The following is a 24,480-nucleotide window of genomic DNA, read 5'->3' on the forward strand; positions in this document are numbered from 1 at the left end:
AGAAAGAGACCACCATTTGATGTTCAATTGGAGGGGGGAGGCTGGAGATACCAGTGCAAAGAGTGGCGAACCTGAATCAATGAATAGTGAAGAGTGTTCTGATGGCTGACAATCCCTTCTCCTTTCTCTCTTCCCCCCTTCCCTTTCTTCTTCTCCACCTCCCCTTCCCTTCTTCTCTCAAGGTGAGACTTGGACATGGGGTAACTGCAAATACAAATTCCAGATCTGATTGAACGTGGTCCCATCATGGCCTTATATAGGGCCATGATGGGCCCCTTACAATGAGTCCAACAAGGATAGCCCAATAAGAGACCCCCCATTTACAAAATAAATAAGGAAATTAAGATATTAAACTATGTGAAAATAAAAAAGACATGGAACGATAAAAAAACACGAGGATATAGACGCATCACGATGAGTAGGGTGTACCCGTCATGATGAACATAAAACATAAATTAAACAAATGAAAACAGATAATGAAAATGTGAACACGTGCTCTACCTAGGGTACTTAAACCCAAACATCTTCACGATTGCTTTGGCGTGCTGATCGGCAGGACACGGACTGCAGGTGATGCTGATGATGACGATGACAACTCTAATGATGATTCATTTGATGGAAATATATGTGGCCGGTAAGCCAATCACACATTTCACATCTTGTTCCATATTCATTAATAGAACATATTCATTATAGTGCACGTGTGATGCGTATAATGAAGTCCATGAATATATGATCGGACTTAATGAATTATGATGAGATCGTAATGCGGAGATCACTAGTCTTGAAGCATGTGTTCTAAACATTCCTATTCGAAGGATACGAGAGAAGGACATTGAAGTATCCGGATAGAATAGCACTATCTAGCCCCACTCATATGATGAGTATGGCCGGTCCCGTAGCCATTAGTGTGGCGACACTAAGGATAGATAGTGGGTGCTCTTTAGTGGAAAGAGTTCAGTGAATTGATCCGTACACATCCCTGAATGACATTATACCAAACTGTCAATCAGGTTGATTCACGTCACGGTTGTGTAAGTGGTCCTTCGACTTGAGACACCAAAGACGTCTTGTAGACGGATGGTTGTACTTTGGCTATGGCCAACGAGTCTCTAATCATGGGATTCTAAATGGTCTTAGTTCGGGTGAATCAAGAAGTACAAGAAGGCGATTGAGTGGTCAAGATGGGACCGTCCACCCTCGGTATAAGAGGTGACAGCTCAAGGAAGACGATGCAATGAAGTCCTTGGCCAAGGCAGTGAAATATCGGAGAAAAGTTCTCTGATGATTTCCGAATGCATCAGTACTAACTCGGATGATCGATTAGGGTTTGACAGTTGACCATACCCTAAGTCATCTAAGGAGCGTCAAGTGGATGAGAGATTATACATACACGGTAACCGATGATGAACAGGTTCCATGAGTGAGTCGATACACACTCCTTTGTATCTTCTAGGACACGAGGTGTAGCTTGGCACCCCACGTGTTGGAGTCTCGACCAATCGATTGGGTTAAATCGATCCGACGTTAATTAATCTATATGATGATATAGTTAATTAATTTGGAAGGCCAATAAAGGTTATTAGGCCGCTAGAGTCGTTAACTAGACTGATACATGGGCCAAGAGGGTCACACGCAAGTGGTCTTTTGGACGTTGGAAGATATACTTAAGTTTTGGGGGTTTTTATAAAAAATACCCAATTAGTATAAATAGGGGAAGGCCCTGAACAAAATTCACCCAGGCCAGAATTGTTCAGGGGCCTTTCCCCTTCTTCTCCACTCTCCCCACACCCCCTCTCCATCCCTGATGTGATCGGGACGACGTAATGACGTCGACGGAGATAGAACGGGGTTCGTCAATGAGAGGAGGAGATACGACGTGCCGATGACCACGTGGATACGTCTAGAGGCTGTACACTTGAGCAGCTCAACTCGTCTCGCTCCGGGATTGAAGAAATCACGAATGAGATTCGTGCAAAGGTACTTCATTTTAATGTTTTATCAATGCCGTTCGATTCGCAAAAGTCTTCCGCTGCGCATCGTTTTTAATTTGTTCATCCATCTCAAGGCCTCTAGAACCCAACATCATTGACGTCGTCTAGGCGCGCTCCATCACAAGACATTGATAATTAGTAGTATAATTAATATGATTATAGTAGATAGTAGATGGTGATAATTAAGATTTTAGAAGAGCGAGCGAGAGCGAGAATGAAATGCCGATGACAAGATGAATGTATGGAAGTGTCATAAAGAGCGAGTCAAATGAGTGATGTAACCATGAGATTGTGACGTGAAAATTGTAAGACGTGACTAGAGTAGATATAAACTAAAAACTAGAGTAGACACAATCGATTTACTTAAAACTACTTTATCTTTGCGGTCAGAGCCCTAGTCGACGAACACTCATCAGCTCTTCCAAATCTCTACATCAACTCGCCTCATCGGGCATTGTTGAAGGTAATGGTGCTCTTTCCTCCTCCGATTCCTCAAATTTCTTCCTGTTCATCATCTGTAGAAGATTCGTGATTTTCAGTCATCGATGGGTACTTTTGTCTGTTCTTCTTACTTTCGCTTCCTCATTGATTTTAAGCAATCTGATGGTGAAATTGATATAAACTAACAACGATGCTGAGAAAGAACAACGTAACGCTATGATAGCTATCGTAGATCCTTAAATTCTTCTAGGATCATGGCAATTTATGAGTTCAGGTAAGCTCCCCCCCCTCTTCTATGTTGCCTCTTTCCATACACCCATGACACCAAGAACAATCTTGATGGATCTCTAAAACTTGCTATCTTTGAATCAGCCCACATAAGTAGGAAGCAAGTTTAATGATGAATTTCACATGGATCCATGTCTCTATTTATACATCAGAGGGTACGGATGGAAAGAGGGGGTGAAGATGAGTCATCCCTCAAATTTTCAGCTCAATCTGACTTTTGGATTATTAGGTATCAAGCTTTCAAGTTGGAGCAAACCTAGACATTCATTATTTCTGTCTACTCATCATCAGCATTAACACATCCTCATTTGATGGGTGAAATTTGTTGGGTTTGGTGCCTTGGTTCGTCCATGGAAAACACATTTCCATGGATGCGGAAGCGTGTCAATAGATTCATAATTGATCTTAAAATTAAACCTTGAATGTACCTATTGGGGGAATCATTCCACCCTTGACTTTGCTGCTGTGAGATCGTTTTGAAGTCATTCATGCGTCCAACCTCTAGAAGTGTCCACACAATCATTGGGCACTTGGATATCTACGTCTTCTTCTTCAAATTTTATTGAAAATTTAGAAGATCTTCTCACCATGAAGACACTCTCCTTGGATGAGTGGAGAAGAGAGTGGAGAAAGGGATGGTCTCTCAAATCAGTCTTGCATGGGTGCTTAAAATGAGAGCCCTTTTCCTCTTTATATTTCACTTAAGGTTTTTCTCTAAAACCTTAGAACCTAAAATATATCCACCAATGCCCTTATGACCTTGTGCATGTCACCCTCTAGGCCCATGTATCATTATAGTTAATAAATTTAATGGCCCAATAATAATTATTGACCAACCTTATTAATTAACTATATCAACATAAATATTAAATAAATAAGCATCGATTTAACCCAATTGATAGGTTAACTTTTCAACCCGCGGGGTGCCAAGCTACACCTTGTGCTCTAGAAGATATCGGGTAGTGTCAAACACTCTAATGGAACCTTTACCATCATGGGTTACCGTATATGTATAATCCATCATCCGCACGAGACTCTCAAACGACTTAGGGTATGGTTTATCGTCAAACCCTAATCCTTCATTCGATTAGTACTGATGCATAACGGGGATCATTGGAGAATGTCTTCTCCAATATCCTCACTACCCTGGCCAGAGATTTTTCTGCATTATCTTCCTTAGGTTGATCTTCTCTTATACCAATGGCGGATGATCCCATCTTGATCACTCAGTCATCTCCGTGAGCTTGAATCCCATGATTAGAGGCTCTTAAGTCATAGTCAAAATGTAGTCGTTGATTCACAAGATGTACTTGGTGTCTCAGGCTAGTGGATCGCTTATACAACCGTGACATGAATCAACCTGATTGATGTTTAGGTATAATACCATGCAGGGATTCGTACGGATCAATTCAATGAATTGTTTCCCCAAAGAGCACCATCTGTCCTTAGTGTCGCCACTCTAATAGCCACATGATCAGCTATACTTATCATATAATTACGATCAGCTAGTGCTATTCTATCCGGATAATTCGGCGTCCATTTCTACTATCAACTGAATAGGAACATTTAGAATACATGTTTAAAGACTAGTGATCACTGTATTATGATCCCATCATAATTCACTAAGTCATTGCACTTATTCATGGACTTCATTATAAACATCACACAAAATAATAATGAACGTAAATATTTTATTCAATGAACTTAAAAAATATGTTAGTGTGATTGGCTTGACGACCAAATCATATCCATCAAAATGTCCAGTCCTCCATCATTTAATTATTGGCACAATTGCCTCATCTTCGGGATCACAAACTCCAAGATTTCCGCGTGTACTAGTGCTTTAGAAAAAGAGAAACAAACTTTAAATATTATTTAATTATTGTGTTGTGGTGGCTAGTCGCTGTGTGCCATGTCACAAAATTATTTTTTTGCCTTTATCTAGTGAATGACACAGTGACGCGTGTCATTCACAAAAAAGATGAATATTCCCCAATGATTGCTTTACGTGGCACGTTCCAGGTAAACATTTGTAGCTCTTTTAATCGATTGTGGTGATGCATGTGCGCAGCACCTGTGCTGCCACAACTTCTGACTCTTCATTCCAATTTTTTTTTTTTTCTTATTTATAAATGAATCATCTTTATTGCGATTTTAATCCCTTCTTTTTCAATATGTCCACGTCACCCCGATGAATAAAAAATCAGAACTGTTAATTAATGATTGGAAAAATATGGTATTGTGATTTTAAAATGCCATAATTTCACATTTTCACTATGATTAGTGTAGCTAATTATCGTAATTGCTTTTGATTGGTTGCCATTCAATCAAATGGAATGGCAACACGGGGTGCACACATTTTAAAGAAAAAAAAAAAGATGAATACATCATTATAACTAAATTAATTTTCTGATTTGGGTTATACCTTTTATGAAAAGTTTGACCTCATATTCATGGGGATATGAGTTTTCCAAGTCAAAGTTTATATTTATCATATTTTTGTATATTTTGAGTTTAAAAATTCAGAAAAATAAGAATATCACCTATAAAATATATTTAATCATTTAAAGCTCGATAACACACATTTGTAATTATTTTCATGGATAAAATATATAAATGTCACAGAAACAACTCACTTATTTGCACGTTATAAGTGACACACTTGCTACGGGAAAGTGGCATGGGTGATAGGCACGATTCCGCTACCTATGGGTAATGTGTCGGCGGCTCTCTGGGCCCAATGGTGGTGTCTACAAGCAACACCAGAAATCCAGAGGCAAGTCCAAGAGTGAAAATGACGAAAGCTTTTCACTCAAAATTGGCAAGTGTCTACATATTAGGACTTTTTTAGGGAAGGTCACTCTTTGGCCTCAGCGTGTTTTTATAAAAAACATAAACCAGGCTTAAAGTTTGGTCGAGTCTCAGTTTGGTGAATGACCGGTCTGGTCTGGCCTTGGTCCGATCATGTTGACCAGTCAATGTCAAAGTAGAGGGTAAAAAGTTGAACCCATATATATCTTTAAAAATAAAAAAGATCTCAAAGTTAATATTAAAAAGAAACATGCAATTTTCCAGGAACATTAAAAATAAATCAAATAAAATCTTGACATTAATTTCCATACGTGGAATATTATCTTTTTAGGTATTAATCAATACTGGATAAGATTTACTTTTCAATGGATTCTACTAAACTTGGTCTTCCTTTCAAGTTAATTAACTTTCTCTAGCTGGATAAAAAATAATATATACTTATGAACTGTAAGGGCGTAACAACATGGATTCTAATTAGAGAGGGAGAGAGAGAGTAAAAGGGAAATAGATAGATGTGGATAGAGGGAGGGAATGATAGGGAAAGATATAGATTTATAGAAGGGAGAGAACGAGTGGAAAAAGAGATACCTAGAAAGGGGGAGGGAGGGAAAGGGATTGAATTATAGAGGGGGAGAGAGAGAGGGGAAAAGAGATAATTAGAAAGGGGGAGTGAGGGAAAGAGAAGAGGGAGAGAGGGTGAGAGGGGAAAAGAAAGTTAGAGAGGGGAGAGAGTGTGATAGAAACCTCATCCAAACTTATCAGAGGGCAAAGAGACATCGACGGGGGGAGCACCAGACACGTGCCTCAGGAGAAGCACGTGCGACGCAAAATGAAGGGTAAAGACCAAAGAAAACCCTTATAAATAAAGGGGAAGGAGTTCAAGTGGGGGCGCAAATCCTGAGAAAACAGTTACACCTTTTCGACGGGAGCGGAGATTCTCCAGCTCGGAGGGAGGAGAGGTGACAACCGATCCGGCCAAGCCTTCTTCCCGCACCTTCCCTCTACTCTGTTCTGAGTTCCCGTCTATCTCTCGTTTGAACTTCTCGCACCATTTGGCATTGATCGCCAGTTATTTTGAACTACCTATTTGGATTACCTTGTTATGTTTCGAGTTTGGATATTGGAGTTGGAAGCGTAACAGAGTGGAAGGAAAGACTGAGTAAGATATAGGGAGAGAGTCACAAGTAAAGAGAGAGGGAGAGAGTGTGTGAATGAAAGAAAGAAGGAGATAGATGGAGAGCAAAAGGAATAAAAGTAGATAGGGGAAGAGTGGGTGAGAGAAATACTGAGATAGGAGGGTGAAGGGAGAGAGTAGAGGGAAAGAAAGAGAGACTGAGTGAGGGAGAGAGAAACTGAGAGAGATGGGTAGAGGGAGAAAGTGAGAGGGAAAGAGAGAGTTAGAGAATGGAAGCAATCCAGAGGGAAATGTATAGAGATTGAGGGTGGGAGAGAGAGAAACAGAGGTATCCAGGGAGAGAGAGGGAGGGAGGGAGAGAAAGAAAGGGAGGGAGAGATGGAGAGAGAGAGAGAAAGAGAGAGAAAAAGAGAAAGAGGTAGAGAGATGGAGAAAATGAGAAAGAAATTGGGTGAGCAGGAGAGAGAGTGAGCGAAAAAAGAGAACGAGATATCTAGAGACTAGAGAGGGGAGAAAAAGAGCTAGAGAGATAGTAAAAGAGCCTGAGAGGAGAGAGAAAGAGCTAGACCATGACCTCCCCTGACGACTATGAGGGATTGCTGATTTGCTGGGGACAGGCATGGCAAGGGACTTCTCCCTTTATCTATCTACAATATAATAATAATAGCAATATTAATATAATTATTATTTTTATTAGGTTCAGTCACGTCCTGAAAGCCCTACATTAATCAATATTAATATGATTAAGAGGCTGACACCGGTCTTGTTTCGTCAAGTCTGAATGAAGTCGGTCAGACCATGACCCTTCCTAGGTATTTTATAATCTCTCTAGTGACACCTTTTGGAATGAAATAAAGAGGAAATCTTTTAAAAAATGAAGTTACGTGGGTGTCATCAATCATTCCATTTTTAAATCAACCGTTTTGATACGTCATACCAGACTCCACGAGAGAGAGATTAATTAGGGAGAGAGAGTAACAAGAGGGCGAAATAAGAGAGAGGGAGAGAGAGGAACAATAGAGAGGGCGAGAAAGGAATTACAGAGAGAGAGAAATAAGAGAGAGGGAGAGAGAAGAATAATAGAGAGGGTGAGAAAGGAATGAGATAGAGAGAAATAAGAGAGAGGCTGAGAGAGGAATAAGAGAGAGAAATAAGAGAGAAGGAGAGAGAAGAATAATAGAGAGGGTGAGAAAGGAATGAGATAGAGAGAAATAAGAGAGAGGCTGAGAGAGGAATAAGAGAGAGAAATAAGAGAGAGGGAGAGAGAAGAATAATAGAGAGGGTGAGAAAGGAATGAGATAGAGAGAAATAAGAGAGAGGCTGAGAGAGGAATAAGAGAGAGAAATAAGAGAGAAGGAGCGAGAAGAAAAAGAGAGGGGGAGAAAAAAGAACGAGAAAGAGAGAAATAAGAGAGAGGCTGAGAGAGGAATAAGAGAGAGAAATAAGAGAGAGGGAGAGAGAAGAATAATAGAGAGGGTGAGAAAGGAATGAGATAGAGAGAAATAAGAGAGAGGCTGAGAGAGGAATAAGAGAGAGAAATAAGAGAGAGGGAGAGAGAAGAATAATAGAGAGGGTGAGAAAGGAATGAGATAGAGAGAAATAAGAGAGAGGCTGAGAGAGAAATAAGAGAGAGAAATAAGAGAGGGGGAGAGGAAAGAATAATAGAGAGGGTGAGAAAGGAATGAGATAGAGAGAAATAAGAGAGAGGCTGAGAGAGGAATAAGAGAGAGAAATAAGAGAGAGGAGAGAGAAGAATAATAGAGAGGGTGAGAAAGGAATGAGATAGAGAGAAATAAGAGAGAGGCTGAGAGAGGAATAAGAGAGAGAAATAAGAGAGAGGAGAGAGAAGAATAATAGAGAGGGTGAGAAAGGAATGAGATAGAGAGAAATAAGAGAGAGGCTGAGAGAGGAATAAGAGAGAGAAATAAGAGAGAGGGAGAGAGAAGAATAATAGAGAGGGTGAGAAAGGAATGAGATAGAGAGAAATAAGAGAGAGGCTGAGAGAGGAATAAGAGAGAGAAATAAGAGAGAGGGAGAGAGAAGAATAATAGAGAGGGGGAGAGAAAGGAATGAGAGAGAGAGAAAGAAGAGAGAGGGTGAGAGAGGAATAGGAGAGAAATAAGAGAGAGGGAGAGAGAAGAATAATAGAGAGGGTGAGAAAGGAAGGAGATAGAGAGAAATAAGAGAGAGGCTGAGAGAGGAATAAGAGAGAGAAATAAGAGAGAGGGAGAGAGAAGAATAATAGAGAGGGTGAGAAAGGAATGAGATAGAGAGAAATAAGAGAGAGGCTGAGAGAGGAATAAGAGAGAGAAATAAGAGAGAGGGAGAGAAGAATAATAGAGAGGGTGAGAGAGAAATAAGAGAGAGGGTGAGAGAGAAATAAGAGAGAGGGTGAGAGAGAAATAAGAGAAGAAGAGAGGGAGGAATGAGAGAGAGAAATAAGGGATAGGGTGAAAGAGGAATAAGAGAGGGAGGAATGAGAGATAGAGAATTAAGAGAGAGAGAGAGAGAAGAGAAATAAGAGAGAGAGACTTAAGAGAAATAAGAGAAATAAGAGAGAGAAATAAGAGACAGAGAGGAATAAGAGGGATAAAAGAGAAAGAAGAGGGAGATAGAGAGAGAAAAGAATAAGAGAGATAAAAGAGAAATAAGAGGGAGATAGAAGAGAGAAGAATAAGAGTTAGAGAGAGAGAGATGGGGTCGGTGGGTGGAAGCCTGCTTGTTCTCCTGGTCGATGGACTGCAAGAGTGGATTACAATACTGCGCAGTAAGCGCTTCCCCAGGCAAGAATCCAACACCAAAAGCAGTAACGCGGCCCCCTCCATCCCACTCCCTTCCCGTGCTCTCCAGCGCGCAATCCCCGCCGTCCATTCCCCCCTCGACGGCCATCCCCATCGCCCCTGATGGCGACCAGGGCAGGCAAAAGACTACAACTTTTTACCTGGGTCGTTCTCCCTCGCCGAAAACGATCTCTCGAGCCGAAGAAGAAGGAAGAAACAATGAAAGATTTGGGAAGTGGGCTTCTGATCTTCTTCTGGGTTCGAATGATTTTTCAATAATTTCCCGACGACGGAGTGGGGTCGGTCTCTGAGCAGCGGAGAGTGGCAGGAATCGGCGAAACAGCGCCATCTTCCATAGCCGAAGAGGAGGCCGGCGGCAGCGGCCTCTGCGCAGGCTGCCTCCTTTGCCCCCTCAAAAACCCACCTCTCTCTCTCTCTCTCGTACTCTTCTACGTGGGTTTTCTCTCCTGGGTCGTCTTCCTCTTCCTTCTTGGTGCTTTGCTGGGTCCAGTCGCAGTGAAAAATAAGAATAAGAAGGAGAAGGAGAAGGAGAGATGGGTTGTTTGCAGTCGAAGACGAGCAATGTGCAGTCGCCGGACGAGGAACCCGTGAAAGCGGAGAACCCAGATCTCCGTAGTCTCAATTTTCCTTGAAAATTTTACTTTGTGTTGTGTTTAACTGGGCTTGATCTGAGCGTTTGATTGATGGGTGGCGGGCAGAGAACGAGGAGACGGCGCCGGCGTTCAAGGAGTTCAGCTTGGCCGAGCTTCGCGGCGCGACGAACGGATTCAGCGGCGATTTAATCGTGTCGGAGAGCGGGGAGAAGGCGCCCAATGTCGTGTATCGCGGCCGACTCGATGGCAATCGGCTCGTCGCCGTTAAGCGCTTCTCGAGGCAGTCATGGCCCGATGCCCAGCAGTTTGCGGTCGGCTTTCTTGTTTTTTTGGCTTGATTTTTGCATCGATTTGGTGGGTTTTTTGTTTTTTTTTTAATTCTCTTTGATGGTGATCGAATGGGTGTTTGTGGATAGATCGAAGCTGCGGGAGTGGGGAAGGTGCGGCACAAGAGGCTGGTAAACTTGATCGGATGCTGCGCCGAGGGGGATGAGCGGCTTCTTGTCGCCGAGTACATGCCCAATGATACCCTCTCCAAGCATCTCTTCCATTGTATGTCTCACTGCTCCTCTCTCTCTCTCTCTCACTATATCTCTTTTTCTCTGAATGTATATCTTTCTATCTAAATCTCTATCTGTTTCTCTCTTTATGTGTGTCTTTCTATCTCAATCTCACTGCATCTATCTCTTTCTCTCTGTATGTATGTCTGTCTATCTCAATCTCTCTACATTTGCTTATCTCTTTCTCTCTGTTTGTATCTTTCTATCTCAATCTCACTGCGCCGGCTTATCTGTTTCTCTCTGTATGCATGTCTTTCTATCTCAATCTCTCTACATTTGCTTATCTCTTTCTCTCTGTATGTATGTCTTTCTATCTCAATCTCTCTACATTTGCTTATCTCTTCCTCTCTGTATGTATGTCTTTTTATCTCAATCTCTCTACATTTGCTTATCTCTTCCTCTCTGTATGTATGTCTTTTTATCTCAATCTCTCTACATTTGCTTATCTCTTTCTCTCTGTATGTATGTCTTTTTATCTCAATCTCTCTACATTTGCTTATCTCTTTCTCTCTGTATGTATGTCTTTTTATCTCAATCTCTCTACATTTGCTTATCTCTTTCTCTCTGTATGTATGTCTTTCTATCTCAATTTTTAAATCTCTCTATCTCCCTTTAAATCTCTCTCTACATCTGTTTATCTCTATATATCTCTCTATGCATATCTATCTCAATCTCTCAATCTGTGTATCTCTCTTTGCCTGTAAATTTCTCTCTCTCTCTCTCGACATCTGTTTATCTCCATATACTCTCTATATATTCTTTCTATCTCAATCTGTTTATCTCCCTTTGTCTATGAATCTTTTTCTACGTCTGTTCTTATGTATATATCTCTCCATGTATATCTATTTTATCTCAACCTCTAAATCTCTTCATCTCCCTTTTTCTAGATTTATCTTTATCTCCATATCTCTTGTTCTTCCACTTTACGGACCCGCAGTTCCTCTATCTCCCAATATCCCTCTTACTCTTAAGTCTACATCTCTTTATCTCTCTCAACATGTCTCTATTTCAATCTCTAACTAAGTCTTTCTATCTATCTCTCTCTCTCTATCTCTCTTCTTCTCAATGTCACTTTTATCTCTATCTCCACATCTCGTTATTTATGTCTTTATCTCAATCGTTAAATCTTTCTATCTCTCTCCATTTCTATCTCTCTGTCTCTCAACATCTGTCTCTGGTTCTCGTCCACTGTCCGGACACCTGCATTTTTATCACTCTGTACATCTTTTATCTCCATTCTACATCTCTCTCTATATAAGCTCTCCATCTTAGTCTCTAACTTTCCTTATCTTAATCTCTCTCTCCCTCTCTCTGCTTGTCTTTCTCTCTTTTTCCGTCGCTCCCTCTCTGTCTGCGCATCTTACCTTGTCCCTCACATATATATCATACCTATCACTCTGTTGTTCTCCTCCACCATACGGACCCCCAGCTCATCTATCTCACAATATTTCTTTTCCATCTATCTATTTATGTATTTTGAAAGATCTTTCCAAATATCTCTCTCCATTTCTCTCTCTATGTCTCTCTGTTATCTCCATCTCTTAATCCCTCTTTCTATGTATATATCTTTATCTCCATCTCTTAATCCTTCTTTCTATATATATATCTTTATCTCCATATCCTAATCCCTCTTTCTATGTATATATCTTTATCTCCATCTCGTAATCACTCTATCTATACCTCTCTCTCTTTATGCCCGTCTCATAATCCCTCTTTATATTTCAATATCTATGTCTACATTCCTCTCTTGTTCTCTTCCACTTTATGGACTCACTCTGTCCCTCCCTCTTTCTCTTTATACCAACCTTTATCTCTACATATCCATATGCATCTCTCTCTCTAATTTTCTCAATTTATCTCTTGTTTCTAAGGGGATAAGCAGCCTCTGCCATGGGAAATGAGGGTGCGGGTCGGCCTCCACATTGCTCAAGCTCTCGACCATTGCCACGGCGAGAATCGCAAGATCTACCATGATCTCAATGCCTACAGAATTCTCTTTGACGAGGTGTCTCGGTCTTTCTACCATCTATCATGCTGCTTAGTAAAAAAAAAAAATACAAAAAACTAAAAAAATTTAAATTTTCTAAATTTTAGGATGGAGATCCTCGCCTGTCTAGCTTCGGTCTCATGAAAAATAGCAGAGATGGGAAAAGCTACAGTACCAATCTAGCCTACACGCCTCCAGAGTTCTTACGGACAGGTCAATAGTTGACTTTTATTTCTTTGTAAGAAAGTGATTCATTTTTAGAATATAACTATAAACTTTGTGATTCATGCAGGGAGAGTCATCGCTGAGAGTGTCATATACAGCTATGGGACAGTTCTTTTGGATCTCTTGAGCGGCAAGCACATACCGCCCAGCCATGTGCGTTCCCCTCTATCTCTCTTGCTCATTTTCTAATGCTTAAAGTTCAAAGGAAAAATTTCATCAGAATTATCATGTTTATTGAGGCCTATAAAATTAATCCCAGAAGTATATCTATTTATCATTTCAAAAGATTAGAGGCATTGCTTTGTGTCTTTAGTCCTGTTAATGGGTCGCATGTTATAAGTAGCCCATATCCTTATGCTTTATGAATAAAATACTGTAACTGGGTGAGATTTCTTCACTATCAAGAGGGTAAATTTTGTGGAAAGAAGAAAATATATGTATATTATTTTTCACAACAACCAATACTACACGATGTTCCCCCCTTTTTTGGAGACTGCCAATCGACCGTTGGAGGTAAATGACCGTTGGACTCAACGGTCATATTCCTCTCTGCTCGGGCCCATTTATAAAACATGGGCCCTGTAATACATGGGTTATTTGGGCCTTATGATCTAACACCCCCCCTCAAGTTGGGTATAGATGTTGATCATGCCCAACTTGGACAATAAGACTTGGAAATGCGGGCCAGGGATCCCCTTGGTGAAGATATCCGCAACCTGCTCCAGAGAAGGAATGTAATGGGGTATAATGAAGCCCTCATCAATACTTTGTTTAATATAATGTCGTGCCACCCTTGCATGCTTCGTCCTTTCGTGTTGAACTGGGTTTTTTGCCATAGCAATTGCTGATTTGCTATCAGAGTACAGAGTCATTCCTTTGTCTGAAAAAACCTTCAAATCCTGCAAGATACCCTTAAGCCACATCCCTTCGCATACTCCCTTCTTCAGTGCTCGGAGTTCAGCTTCTGCGCTTGATAAAGAGACCTCCTTCTGCTTCTTACTACGCCATGTGACAAGATTCCCTCCTATGAAACTGCAGTAACCAGATGTAGACCGGCTGTCTTCAAATGATCCTGCGTAGTCAGAATCCGTGTAGAGGACCACACTCGGCTCACTTCCTCTATTAAAAAGTAGACCAAGTCCAATTGACCCTTTCAGGTAAGCTAGGATGCGATCTGCTGCATGTTGATGTGATTCCCAAGGATCATTCATGAATTGACTGAGAGAGTTGACTGCGAAAGCAATATCCGGCCGTGTGTGGTTGAGATAAAGTAGCTTACCAATGAGACGTTGAAATGAAGTCTTGTTTACTGGTGTGTCTTTTTCATTCTGTTCAGCTTTTAACTTAACATTATTATCCACTGGTGTAGCTGCTGGTCGACAATCCAACTTCCCGGTTTCCTTTAACAAATCAAGGATATACTTGTGCTGAGAAAGTACAATCCCTGCCCGAGAATAGGCCACTTCAATTCCCAGGAAATACGTCATTAAACCTAGTGCCTTTATGTCAAAGGAAAGTGAAAGGTGTTTCTCCAGATTCTGAATTTCAGTGTGGTCATCTCCAGTGATGATGATGTCGTCCACATACACAATTAAAATTGCAATCTTCCCATCCTTGCCATGCTTTATAAACAATGTGTGATCTCCTCACTTTGGAAGAACCCACTGCTAACATTACTGTTGAAAACCTTCCAAACCACGCTCTTGGCGATTGTTTCAGGCCATATAAGGACTTCTTGAGGTGACATACGTCCCCTGAATTTTGACTCAAACAATATCCAGGGGGAGTTGCCATATACACTTCTTCTTTCAATTCTCCATGTAAGAAGGCATTTTTCACATCATATTGATAGAGCTTCCAATTAGATAGTGCGGCGAGCGCTATTAAAACCCGAACTGTGTTTAGCTTTGCAACTGGAGCAAATGTTTCGTTGTAGTCAATGCCGTAGGACTGTGTATATCCTCGTGCCACCAAGCGAGCTTTGTGCCTGGCCACTGACCCATCTGAGTGATATTTTACAGTGAATACCCATCGACTTCCCACTAGTTTCTTTCCGGGTGGGAGTGGGCCCATCTCCCAAGTACCGTTTCTCTTTAGTGCTGCCATTTCTTCTTCCATAGCTGTCTTCCATTCTGCGGATGACATTGCTTCTGTCACATTCTTCGGAATAGATACTGTCATTAGGGCTTGAACCACCTGATTATACTCTGGAGAGAGCCGGGAGTAAGATAGATAATTGTTAACTGGATAGCGTTTAGTCTTCGTGCAGTTACGAATTCCCTTGCTTATGGCAATGGACCAACCATCGTTTCCTGAGTCTTCTCCTCCTGCCGGCATGATTGTGGTACTTGAATCGTCGCATGGTCTATGAGGCTCCTCCTCCTCCTCAGGAGGACTTGGAGGAGTACTTATAGCCATGTCCTTATCATAGGTTTCTGATGCCGAGGAGAGGCTTTGCTGCATACTATCCTGTTCTTGCTCTGAAGATTCTAAATACTCTTCTGATCGTTCTACAGGAGCATGAAACATTCGGATTTCGTTGAACTTCACGTCTGCAGTAATGAAGATCTTCCTGGAGCTTGGATGATAGCACTTATAACCTTTCTGTGTTGAAGAATATCCCAGAAACACACATCTTAGGGCTCGAGGGTCTAACTTTCCTGCATGATGAACTTGAACATATACAACACAGCCAAACACCTTGGCTGGGAGGTTAGTTCTTAAAGATAAACGTGGAAATTCAGCAGATAAAAGATCAATAGGAGCATGATAATTTAATGTTTTTGAGGCTGTCCTATTTATAAGATGAGTAGCTGTTGCGACTGCTTCAGCCCAATAGTTCTTGGGACAATTCCCTTGAAATAAAAGAGCCCTGGCTGAAGACATTATATGGCCAATTTTTCTTTCAGCAAGTCCGTTTTGCTGAGGGGTATTCACACATGAGGATTGGTGAACTATCCCCTCTTCTTCCATGTAATCAGTTACTTTTCCACAAAAAAATTCTGTTGCATTATCTGATCTAAATATTCGTACTTTCTTTCCAAATTGTGTATTAATCATCTCACAAAATTTGATGATAACAGATGGAACTTCAGTCTTAGATTTCAGTAGATACACCCATGTATACCTAGAGAAATCATCTACAAATAAGATAAACCATATGTGATGGGATAGTCCCAATGTGGAGCAAGGTCCCCACACATCACTATGGATACAATCAAATGCCGATTGAGTTCTGTGATCTGAAACTGGAAAAGAAGATCGTTTGTGTTTCGCAAATTGACAACTTTCACAATGCAAATTATCAAAAATAATCCCTTTAAACAAATTGGGATGGGAATGTTTCAAAAATGTGGAATGAGGGGTGTCCTAGTCTCCTATGCAGAAGATTGATCCGTTCTTCACTCTGGGCAGTATAAGTGGCTTTCTGCTTTTCTTCCTCCTCCAATCCATCTAGCAGGAGAAGACCTCCCCTCCTCTTAACAGATGAAATCTTCCGTCCGGTTTCCTTAAGACATAGGAAACAAGAATCTGAGTCTAAGATAAATCGCCATCCAGTATCATTTACTAACTGAATTAAGGACAATAAATTTGCTTTCAATTCAGGTACATGCAAAACATCTTTTAGTAATTTCCCTTTGATTTCAATTGATCCTCTTCCTGCCACTTCTAATATTCCACCATTAGCAGTAAAAACTCTGAGATGATTAGTTTCTAGTTCATAATTTTTAAATAGCATTTTGTGGGGTGACATATGGTCTGTCGCCCCAGAATCCAATATCCAAGAGACAGTAGTAGGTGTATTATTAGTAACTGTAGTGAAACTAAATTTCTTACCTGACTGTACGAGTGAAGTAGAGCCAAACTTTTGAAGAATCTTGTTCACTTCTGACTGAATAAGTTTCTGAATTTCACCTCCGTCTTCCCCTTTCTTTGCAGCAGATAATTCCTCTCCTTCACTTGCTACATAGGCTTTCTTATGCTGCCCTGGATTCCATATCCCTTTCCTGATCTGCTCTTCCTTCCAGGCTAACTTTCTGCAGTCCCTTTTTAGGTGGCCTGGTTTCCTGCAATAGCCACAAGTAAGTTCTGAGGAATTACCTTCCTGCGGAGTGGACTTCTGGTGCTGAGTAGAAGATGTGGCTGCATTATTTATATTGTGCCTTGGTTCCCCTTTCTTGGCCAAGTGGGCCACTGAGACAGGAGTAGACACCTCTCCATCCTTAGAGTTAAGCTTCTTCCGCCGCTCTGCCCCTTGCAATTCAGAGATAGCCTCTGCTAAGGTGGGGAACCTCTCTCTGTGTAGCAACTGACTTCTAAGATTCTCATATTCCGAATTCAATCCCATCAAAAGGTGAGGGTTCTGAACTTGGTTTCTCTGAGATAAGATGGTGAGTTTTGTCGCGGTAGGCCAGAGAAGGTCCAGCTCCTCCATATGGCCTTTAATTTTGCAGAGTAGGAAGAAATTGATAGATTTCCCTGTTTCAATGCTTTCTCTTGTTCTCGAAGGTCATAGACACGGTAATCGCTGTGGGTTTCCACACATGATTTTTGAATTTCTTGCCATAAGTCTCGTACACAATCAATAAGTAGATAGTCGTCTGCCTGATCTGGTTCCATATTTTTGATCATCCAATTGGTGATAAAAGCTTCTTCAGATTCCCAAATTACTTTTTCAAGTTTGGGAGTGTCTTCCGAAGGAGCATCTTCTGTTAGGTGATTCCCCAGATAGATAGCCTTAAGGGATCTCTGGACCAATGTTATCCACTTCTGCCCATTGATTCCATTATATTTGATATCCAGGTCTGGTAGAAATAACCTTGGCTGAGCAGGTGTTTCAGCCGTTTTGACAATAGCTGAGGGGGTGATCTCGGAATCCCTCTCAGCCATCCTGGACTTTCCCATCTGAAGATAAGTAGACGGGGCACCAAGAGACAGAATACTCCTTAACCAGGAGCTGATAATTTGACGGAGCAAGTCTTCACTGGAGAAGAGCTTCCCCGGAGAGTGAACACACCTTTTGATCAGATACTGTCGCCGTGTGCAGATTCAAAGAGGAAAGAACCCAAACAAAGGCCAACTCCTCTCTTCTTCTGCACCAGTCGTAGCTTGCCCCAAGCGTAGAGTTTTTTCTGAGACGCGTGGATCGCGAATCAAGAAAAAAAACTCCGGAAGTAAATTGTGACAGCTCGCGAAATCAAGATATCGCGAAATCCCAATGTCTGGAATCACCGATATCGTCAAAAATCGCCAATTTCTGGTCGAATGTCGAGAAACGTCGCCAAAGCAGAAATCGTCGCCGAATACTGCAAGATGACGTCCCCGAATCTGCAAGCAGATGCCGCTGAGATCGTCGCCGAAGGGTGCCGAAATCGTCGCCGAAAAATGCCGAAATCGTCGCCGAAGCAAGAGTCGTCGCAGAAATCGTCGCTGGAAGACTCCGCCGAATTTGTAAACAGATGCCGCCAAGATCGTCGCCGAAGGGCGCCGAAATCGTCGCCGAATCAGGATTCGTTGCAGGACGATGCCACCAACAAATGCTAGAGGAGCTCGTCGCCGAATCGAGAAGAAAAATAGAAACTATTTCGAAGAAGAAACTTGTCGTCTTTGGTGTACCTTTGATCGCTGCTCTGATACCATGAGATTTCTTCACTATCAAGAGGGTAAATTTTGTGGAAAGAAGAAAATATATGTATATTATTTTTCACAACAACCAATACTACACGATGTTCCCCCCTTTTTTGGAGACTGCCAATCGACCGTTGGAGGTAAATGACCGTTGGACTCAACGGTCATATTCCTCTCTGCTCGGGCCCATTTATAAAACATGGGCCCTGTAATACATGGGTTATTTGGGCCTTATGATCTAACACTGGGCGATTTTATTTCACGTGTTGTACTCTGGAAATATGTCACATAAGTGAGTGGGGTCCAGCAACTGCTTTTATTGGCTGTTATTTAAACCAATAAATGTAATAGAAGTTAGTATTTTTTGCTTATTCAAACCCTAGCAGTCATAGAGCTTTCGCAGTCAGAAGGTAAAGGAGCATCAACAGGAAAATAAGAGATCAAGGTATACGAGTGGGTTTGTTTAGCATACAGCCCCCAACTCTCTGTACGCTCTGAGGTGGGCATTTGTTCTCGTTCTTACTGTATTTCTTTGGATTGCCCTGGATCTTCCAGAAGATATATTCACATTCATGGCGAAGGCTAGAGGAAGTTCAATCAGCACCACATCAGCCGTGTGTTCTGGTGTTTCCGGATATTGAATCTAAGTTTGATGGGTTTGATATTTATGGATGTAATAAGCTTATGGAGCTGGCGATTGAGGGAAGCTCCTTGGGAGATCATCTTAGTGAGGAGCCAGTGACGAGAGGGCAGCCAATGTACAAGAACAATGTACAAGACATGGCATGCGGAGGAAGTACTCATTAAACGATGGATTCTGGGCGCTATGGTTTGAGAGATCAGGAAGAAATTTTATGTCAATACTGTGAAGGAACTGTGGGAAGAGATTCAGAAGAACAGTCTCAAACAGAACAATGCTTCGAGAATATATGATCTTAATATTTCGAGGACACATGACGTGTGGAGGAAGTGTTCATTAAACAATAGATTCAGGGCACTATGGTTTGAGAGATCTGGAAGAATTTTTTATATGTCAATACTGCGAAGGAACTGTGGGAAGAGATTCAGAAGAACAGTCTCAAACAGAACAGTGCTTCGAGAATACATGATGTTAGATCATCACGGCCCAGTTAGGGCTAATTTTACTAACTTATGGGCCTGAGGCCATGTACGTGTAATAGACTAATCCTAGGGATCTAATGGAAAAACTAACCTAAAATGGATTTAAATAAAGGCCCAATAGGGGCCCATTAACGGCCCACTAAGGACCCATTAAGGGCCCAATAGTGAGGGGCCCATTTAGGGAATATATTAGGTCCATTAAGGACCTAATATATGCTGGGCCTGATTTATATCAGGCCCAGCCTCCAACAGCTATAAATATAGCTGTTGGAAGTCCTTTTTGAAAAAGGGATCTCTTCTGCAGCTTTTTCCAACGGTCAGTTTTTGACCGTTGGACAAAAGCATTAACCTCTCTCTCTCTCTGTGAAAATTTGTATAAAAGGGGCATCTGTTCAGTAATAAAGATCAGTTCATTTTGCCCCAATTTCTCTGTCTCTTCTCCACATTCTCAGTTCTCTCTGCAGTCCACTATCTCATCTTTTCCTTGAATTTATTACACATGATCTTAATGTGAAAGTCACTCAAGCCTTGTGGGGAGAAGATTCAGTAATGGTGTATGCCTGTCGACTGAAGGAAATACGGAGGGGCATTGTTCATTTTTAGCCAGTGGAGAATCCTCACTCAGCAGACAGAGGGTATACTTTGAAGCTGATATGAGCAATTCTTGTATCAATGTTGTTATCTTTTTCTCTAGATGTTGACCTTTTCTCTTAATTCTCCACCGATACGTTCATGTAAAGAACGTATCAGAAGCAGAGGTTGTTTCTTTTCTCGTAGGACTCAACCAAGAATATGAGAATATGAGAAGTCAGATTCTGAATTGGGAGAGGATACCAGACCTAAAACGAGCTTTTGGCATGATAGCTGAAGAGGAATCTCATCTGAGGGTTGGTTCTGAAACATTGAAGTCAACCAGATGACAGTTGTTGTAAAGAAGATCAACTCTCGATCAATGCCACAAGAATATCACACCAGCCAAGCAGCGACGCCCCCACCAGAAGGCTGTCCCTAGACCACTACAAGGTGACGATCCAAGGGATGAATTTACTGAAATTATTGAGAGAAAAAATGATATGCCAAAGAGACTGGCTGGAAGCTAGCGTTCAAGAAAAAATGACAAACTAGCGGTTGAAGAATGTATATGTGCCCACTTCATCAGAAGGGGGGGAACATGGACAACCCAAGAACCAGGTGTCAACCTCCCTGACTTATTCAGGTGATTTTTAAAAATTCTTTTGTTCTCCAATATAATCTGTTGCAGATAGTTCCTGTTGGATCTTAGACACAAGAGCAACAGATCACGACGCCTGTTGATATTGTTAACTACACTTGTACTGAAGTATCTAAGAAAGCCCTTACAGCTGGTGGATGGTACCTCTCAGTAATGGGTATTGACAGGGTCGAATTCAACATGGTTGGGGTTTTAAAGGAAGTTTTGCATGTGCCAGAACCTTAGGCAAATTTACATTTAATTCAAAAACCTGTTGCTGATACTAGATGTAGATTTGTCCTTGATGCAGATTCAAAAAGTCATCTTTTGAATTTTTGAGAGTATTTTTCTCCGCTTTCTTTACTGGGGTTAACTTTAATACCCTTTCATGCGGAGCCTGTCAATTGGCTAAACATAAACGATCTTCATTTAAATCATTGATTGTGAAATGTTTGAAACCTTTTAAACTTGTTCACAGTGATGTGTGGGGCCCATGCCCGATATCTAACCTGTCAGGAATCAAGGCTCTGTTCAATTTGCTGATGACTACTGTAGATTCGCACAGCTTTTTGTGTTCAAGCCAAAGGCTGATATTCCACAGGTTTTTCTGAAATTGTGAAATGATTAATACCCATTTTGAAGTTAGAGGTAAATGGTTCAGGAACAACGATGGAAGAGAGTTTTTCTAATTCAAGTGTGAGTTTTTATAGCTTACATCCAAGGGATTGTACATGAGTCTTGTGTTCATACACCTCAGCGTAATGGACTGGCTTAAAGGAAGATTGAGCTCACATCCTAGCCTCAGCCTGGTCACTGCTTTTCCTATCTAATATGTTAAAGTATTACTGGGAAGAAGTGGTCCTGGTGCAGTGTATCTTATCAGTCAAGTACAGGCCAAGATGACAGGGCCTTTGGTGCCTCAATTCTTCCCAAGTATAAGGCTGTTAGTTGGTCTTCCGTCAGACTTTTGGGTATACAGCAATGTGCATGTTGATGATATGCAAACGAGCAAGCTTGATCCTAGAGTCAGGAAACGTGTTTGTGGGGTACTCTAATATATGCCACAACCATTAGCACGGAAGTTTTATGCCTCAGCTGATGTCACATTTAGTGAATAATATATGTTCTAGCAAGAGGAAGAAAGAGACGCCGAACAATCCCGACATATTTAGTCCAAGATCCAGTTCCTTATGATTCCCGCAGATAAACAAATAGAGATCCGTAGAGAGATCATAGACAGTATCTGTGGGCGAAGAAGAACAGTCTGGCGCAATAGATCATAGTGGGCATGAGGATGGGGGAGAAAACATAACATTCACATGTAGAGGAGGAGAGCTGGCACTTGGAGAAAACGAGTTGGGAGCTGAAGAAAGAGTGCATCCAGCTGAACTTATTGAATTCCAGGGTGAATATGATTTGTAATGGCTTATAGCTTTACTCAAAGGAATGAGAAGCTGTAGGACTGGTGGCAGGTATCCTCTAGAAAATTATATTTCATATGAAAAGTTGGGACCTCAGTACTGCTGAGAGGATTCACAAAGACCTCAAATATGAAATATAATATGAGTCATTTCAGAGGCTAGTTGGGAAATGGATTTATTTGCACCATACCCGTCCAGATATTTCTTCTGCAGTGAATTTGTTAGCCAGTTTATGAATGATTCTCGTGAAGTTCATCTGCATGCAGCGCATTGTTTTGTCTTACCTTAAAGGCACTATTGGTCAGGGTACAAAACTACTGAGAAATGGAGCTGCGACTCTTTCAGATGAACATGAGCACAGTTTCAGCAAATGGTCAACAAGTTGGGTGTGATCAACATCTATACCCAACTTGGGGGGCTTGTTGATTACAGACATTGCTTTGTGTCTTTATTTTTATGTTATTTTATCTTTAGTCCTGTAAATGGGCCACATGTTATAAGCGGACCACAGTTATATGTGGCCCACTCGGGTTCATCAGGATTATCATATTTATTAAGGCATATACATTTACTCGAAAATCATCACTGTTAAATCATTTTAAAAACTGTGTAAGTAACACGGAATATGATATTTGTTCTTGCATGATCACCGGTGAATTACTTTTTAAAAACCAAATTTCCTTCTTTAACCTATCTGTTTCTTTAAATTTCTATTTTCCATTAGGCGCTGGATCTTATCAGAGGGAAGAACACCTTGCTACTCTTGGACTCCTCTCTGGAAGGGCAATATGCCAACGAAGACGCGGCAAAGCTTGTCGACCTTGCTTCCAAGTGCCTGCAATCCGAGCCCCGTGACAGACCTAGCTTCAAATTCCTTGCCGCTGCTGTCTCCCCTCTCCAGAAACAAACCGAGGTAACTTTGAATTAAGTTCATCAGACACATGTCTTGAATCATTTTTTAGGAATGAATAATTCTCAAGCTATGTGAAGGTGGCGTCTCATGTGCTAATGGGTATTACAAAAACACCGGTGGCTGTTCTTCCGACGATGTTGTCACCTCTGGGAAAGGCCTGCGCAAGGATGGATCTCACTGCGGTCCACGATATCCTCCTCAAAACTGGGTACAGAGACGAGGAAGGGGCAGAAAACGAGGTGAGTCCTCCCTCTGTCTCTACATATTTCCCGAGGTTAGGTGTAAAAGATTTCGCTGCTTTGGCAGCTGTCCTTTCAGGAGTGGACTCAGCAAGTGCAGGAGATGCTCAACACCAAGAAATTTGGGGACATCGCTTTCAGAGATAAGGACTTTAAGAGCGCCATTGACTACTACTCAAAGGTATCCCTCTCCATCTTCCTCATATCTCTCTAAAGGTATGCATGCATTTGGATCTCTCTCTGGGTTGACTATTTGTGGGATGGAATGTGGGCAGTTGGTGGGGATGATGTCGGTGCCATCGGCGACGGTGTTTGCGCGGCGTGGGCTGTCATATTTGATGAATGGGCAGCCGGAGTTGGCGTTGAGGGACGCCATGCAGGCCCAGGTTTGCATGCCAGAGTGGCCGACGGCCTTCTACTTGCAGGCACTAGCTCTGTCCAAGCTGGGAATGGACACGGATGCACAGGATATGCTCAACGATGGGGCCGCATTTGAGGCAAAGAAGCCTTCCGGTCATCGTCTTCTCTGAAGATGGAGCATTATCTCGTCTCCTTGGCCGGTGCTTGATTCGCCGAGTTGGAGTGGCTGTACAGAGGTTCCTGAGGAAGAGATTTATGTTCCCCGTTCTTGTCTCTATCCCTCTCTCTCTCTCCCCCTCTCTTTTTTGTTCTTGATTCTTTCTCTATCTCTGGCTCTCTCCTCTTCCTTTTTCTCTCTCCCTTCCTCTTTATCTATTTCACTTATTCAGTCTCCCTCTTTCTTGATCTCTCTAACTCCCTTACCTCTCTCTATTCAGCCTTATCTTTCTCAGTCTTGTATCTCTCCTCACTCTCTTTTTTTCTGTTCTCCCTCAGCTTCTCTTCTTTCCCCTTTACTAGTAGGGGTTGGCAGTCAGATCAGATCAGCTGGATCTACGACGAGTTGGAGGTAGATCCATGAAAAAGCCGTAATCAATGATCTAGATTGGCCCAAGTCAGCCTATCACTTCATGAGATTACAATGGAGATGGATCAATAGATTTATTTATTTCAATAGATTTAGTGGAATGGGCTGATAAGAACTCAGACCCAAATGAATGCAGTTGCGGAGACTTAGAATCATTCCAGTGTGA

The 24,480-nt window shown here is 41.7% G+C and overlaps 1 protein-coding gene across 2 annotated transcripts; it reads left to right on the top strand.

Moving 5' to 3' along the window:
* The first annotated feature begins 9,365 nt into the window (after positions 1–9,365).
* On the top strand, positions 9,366–24,135 carry BSK2 (BR-signaling kinase 2). Of its 2 annotated transcripts, none has more exons than XM_078582021.1 (10): positions 9,366–10,082; positions 10,169–10,374; positions 10,480–10,615; positions 12,495–12,628; positions 12,718–12,823; positions 12,903–12,988; positions 22,941–23,129; positions 23,207–23,368; positions 23,448–23,549; positions 23,644–24,135. In XM_078582021.1, the coding sequence occupies exons 1-10, from the start codon at positions 10,004–10,006 to the stop codon at positions 23,896–23,898; spliced, it is 1,455 nt and encodes a 484-aa protein (XP_078438147.1). In that variant the 5' UTR covers positions 9,366–10,003; the 3' UTR covers positions 23,899–24,135. The 2 variants fall into 2 exon arrangements, with proteins under 2 accessions (XP_078438147.1, XP_078438146.1); XM_078582020.1 differs by having other exon boundaries at positions 9,372–10,082; positions 23,436–23,549.
* Positions 24,136–24,480: the final 345 nt, after the last annotated feature.

The sequence above is a fragment of the Wolffia australiana genome, chromosome 10 (genome assembly GCF_029677425.1).
Source record: "Wolffia australiana isolate 7733 chromosome 10, ASM2967742v1".
NCBI classification, from domain to species: domain Eukaryota; kingdom Viridiplantae; phylum Streptophyta; class Magnoliopsida; order Alismatales; family Araceae; genus Wolffia; species Wolffia australiana.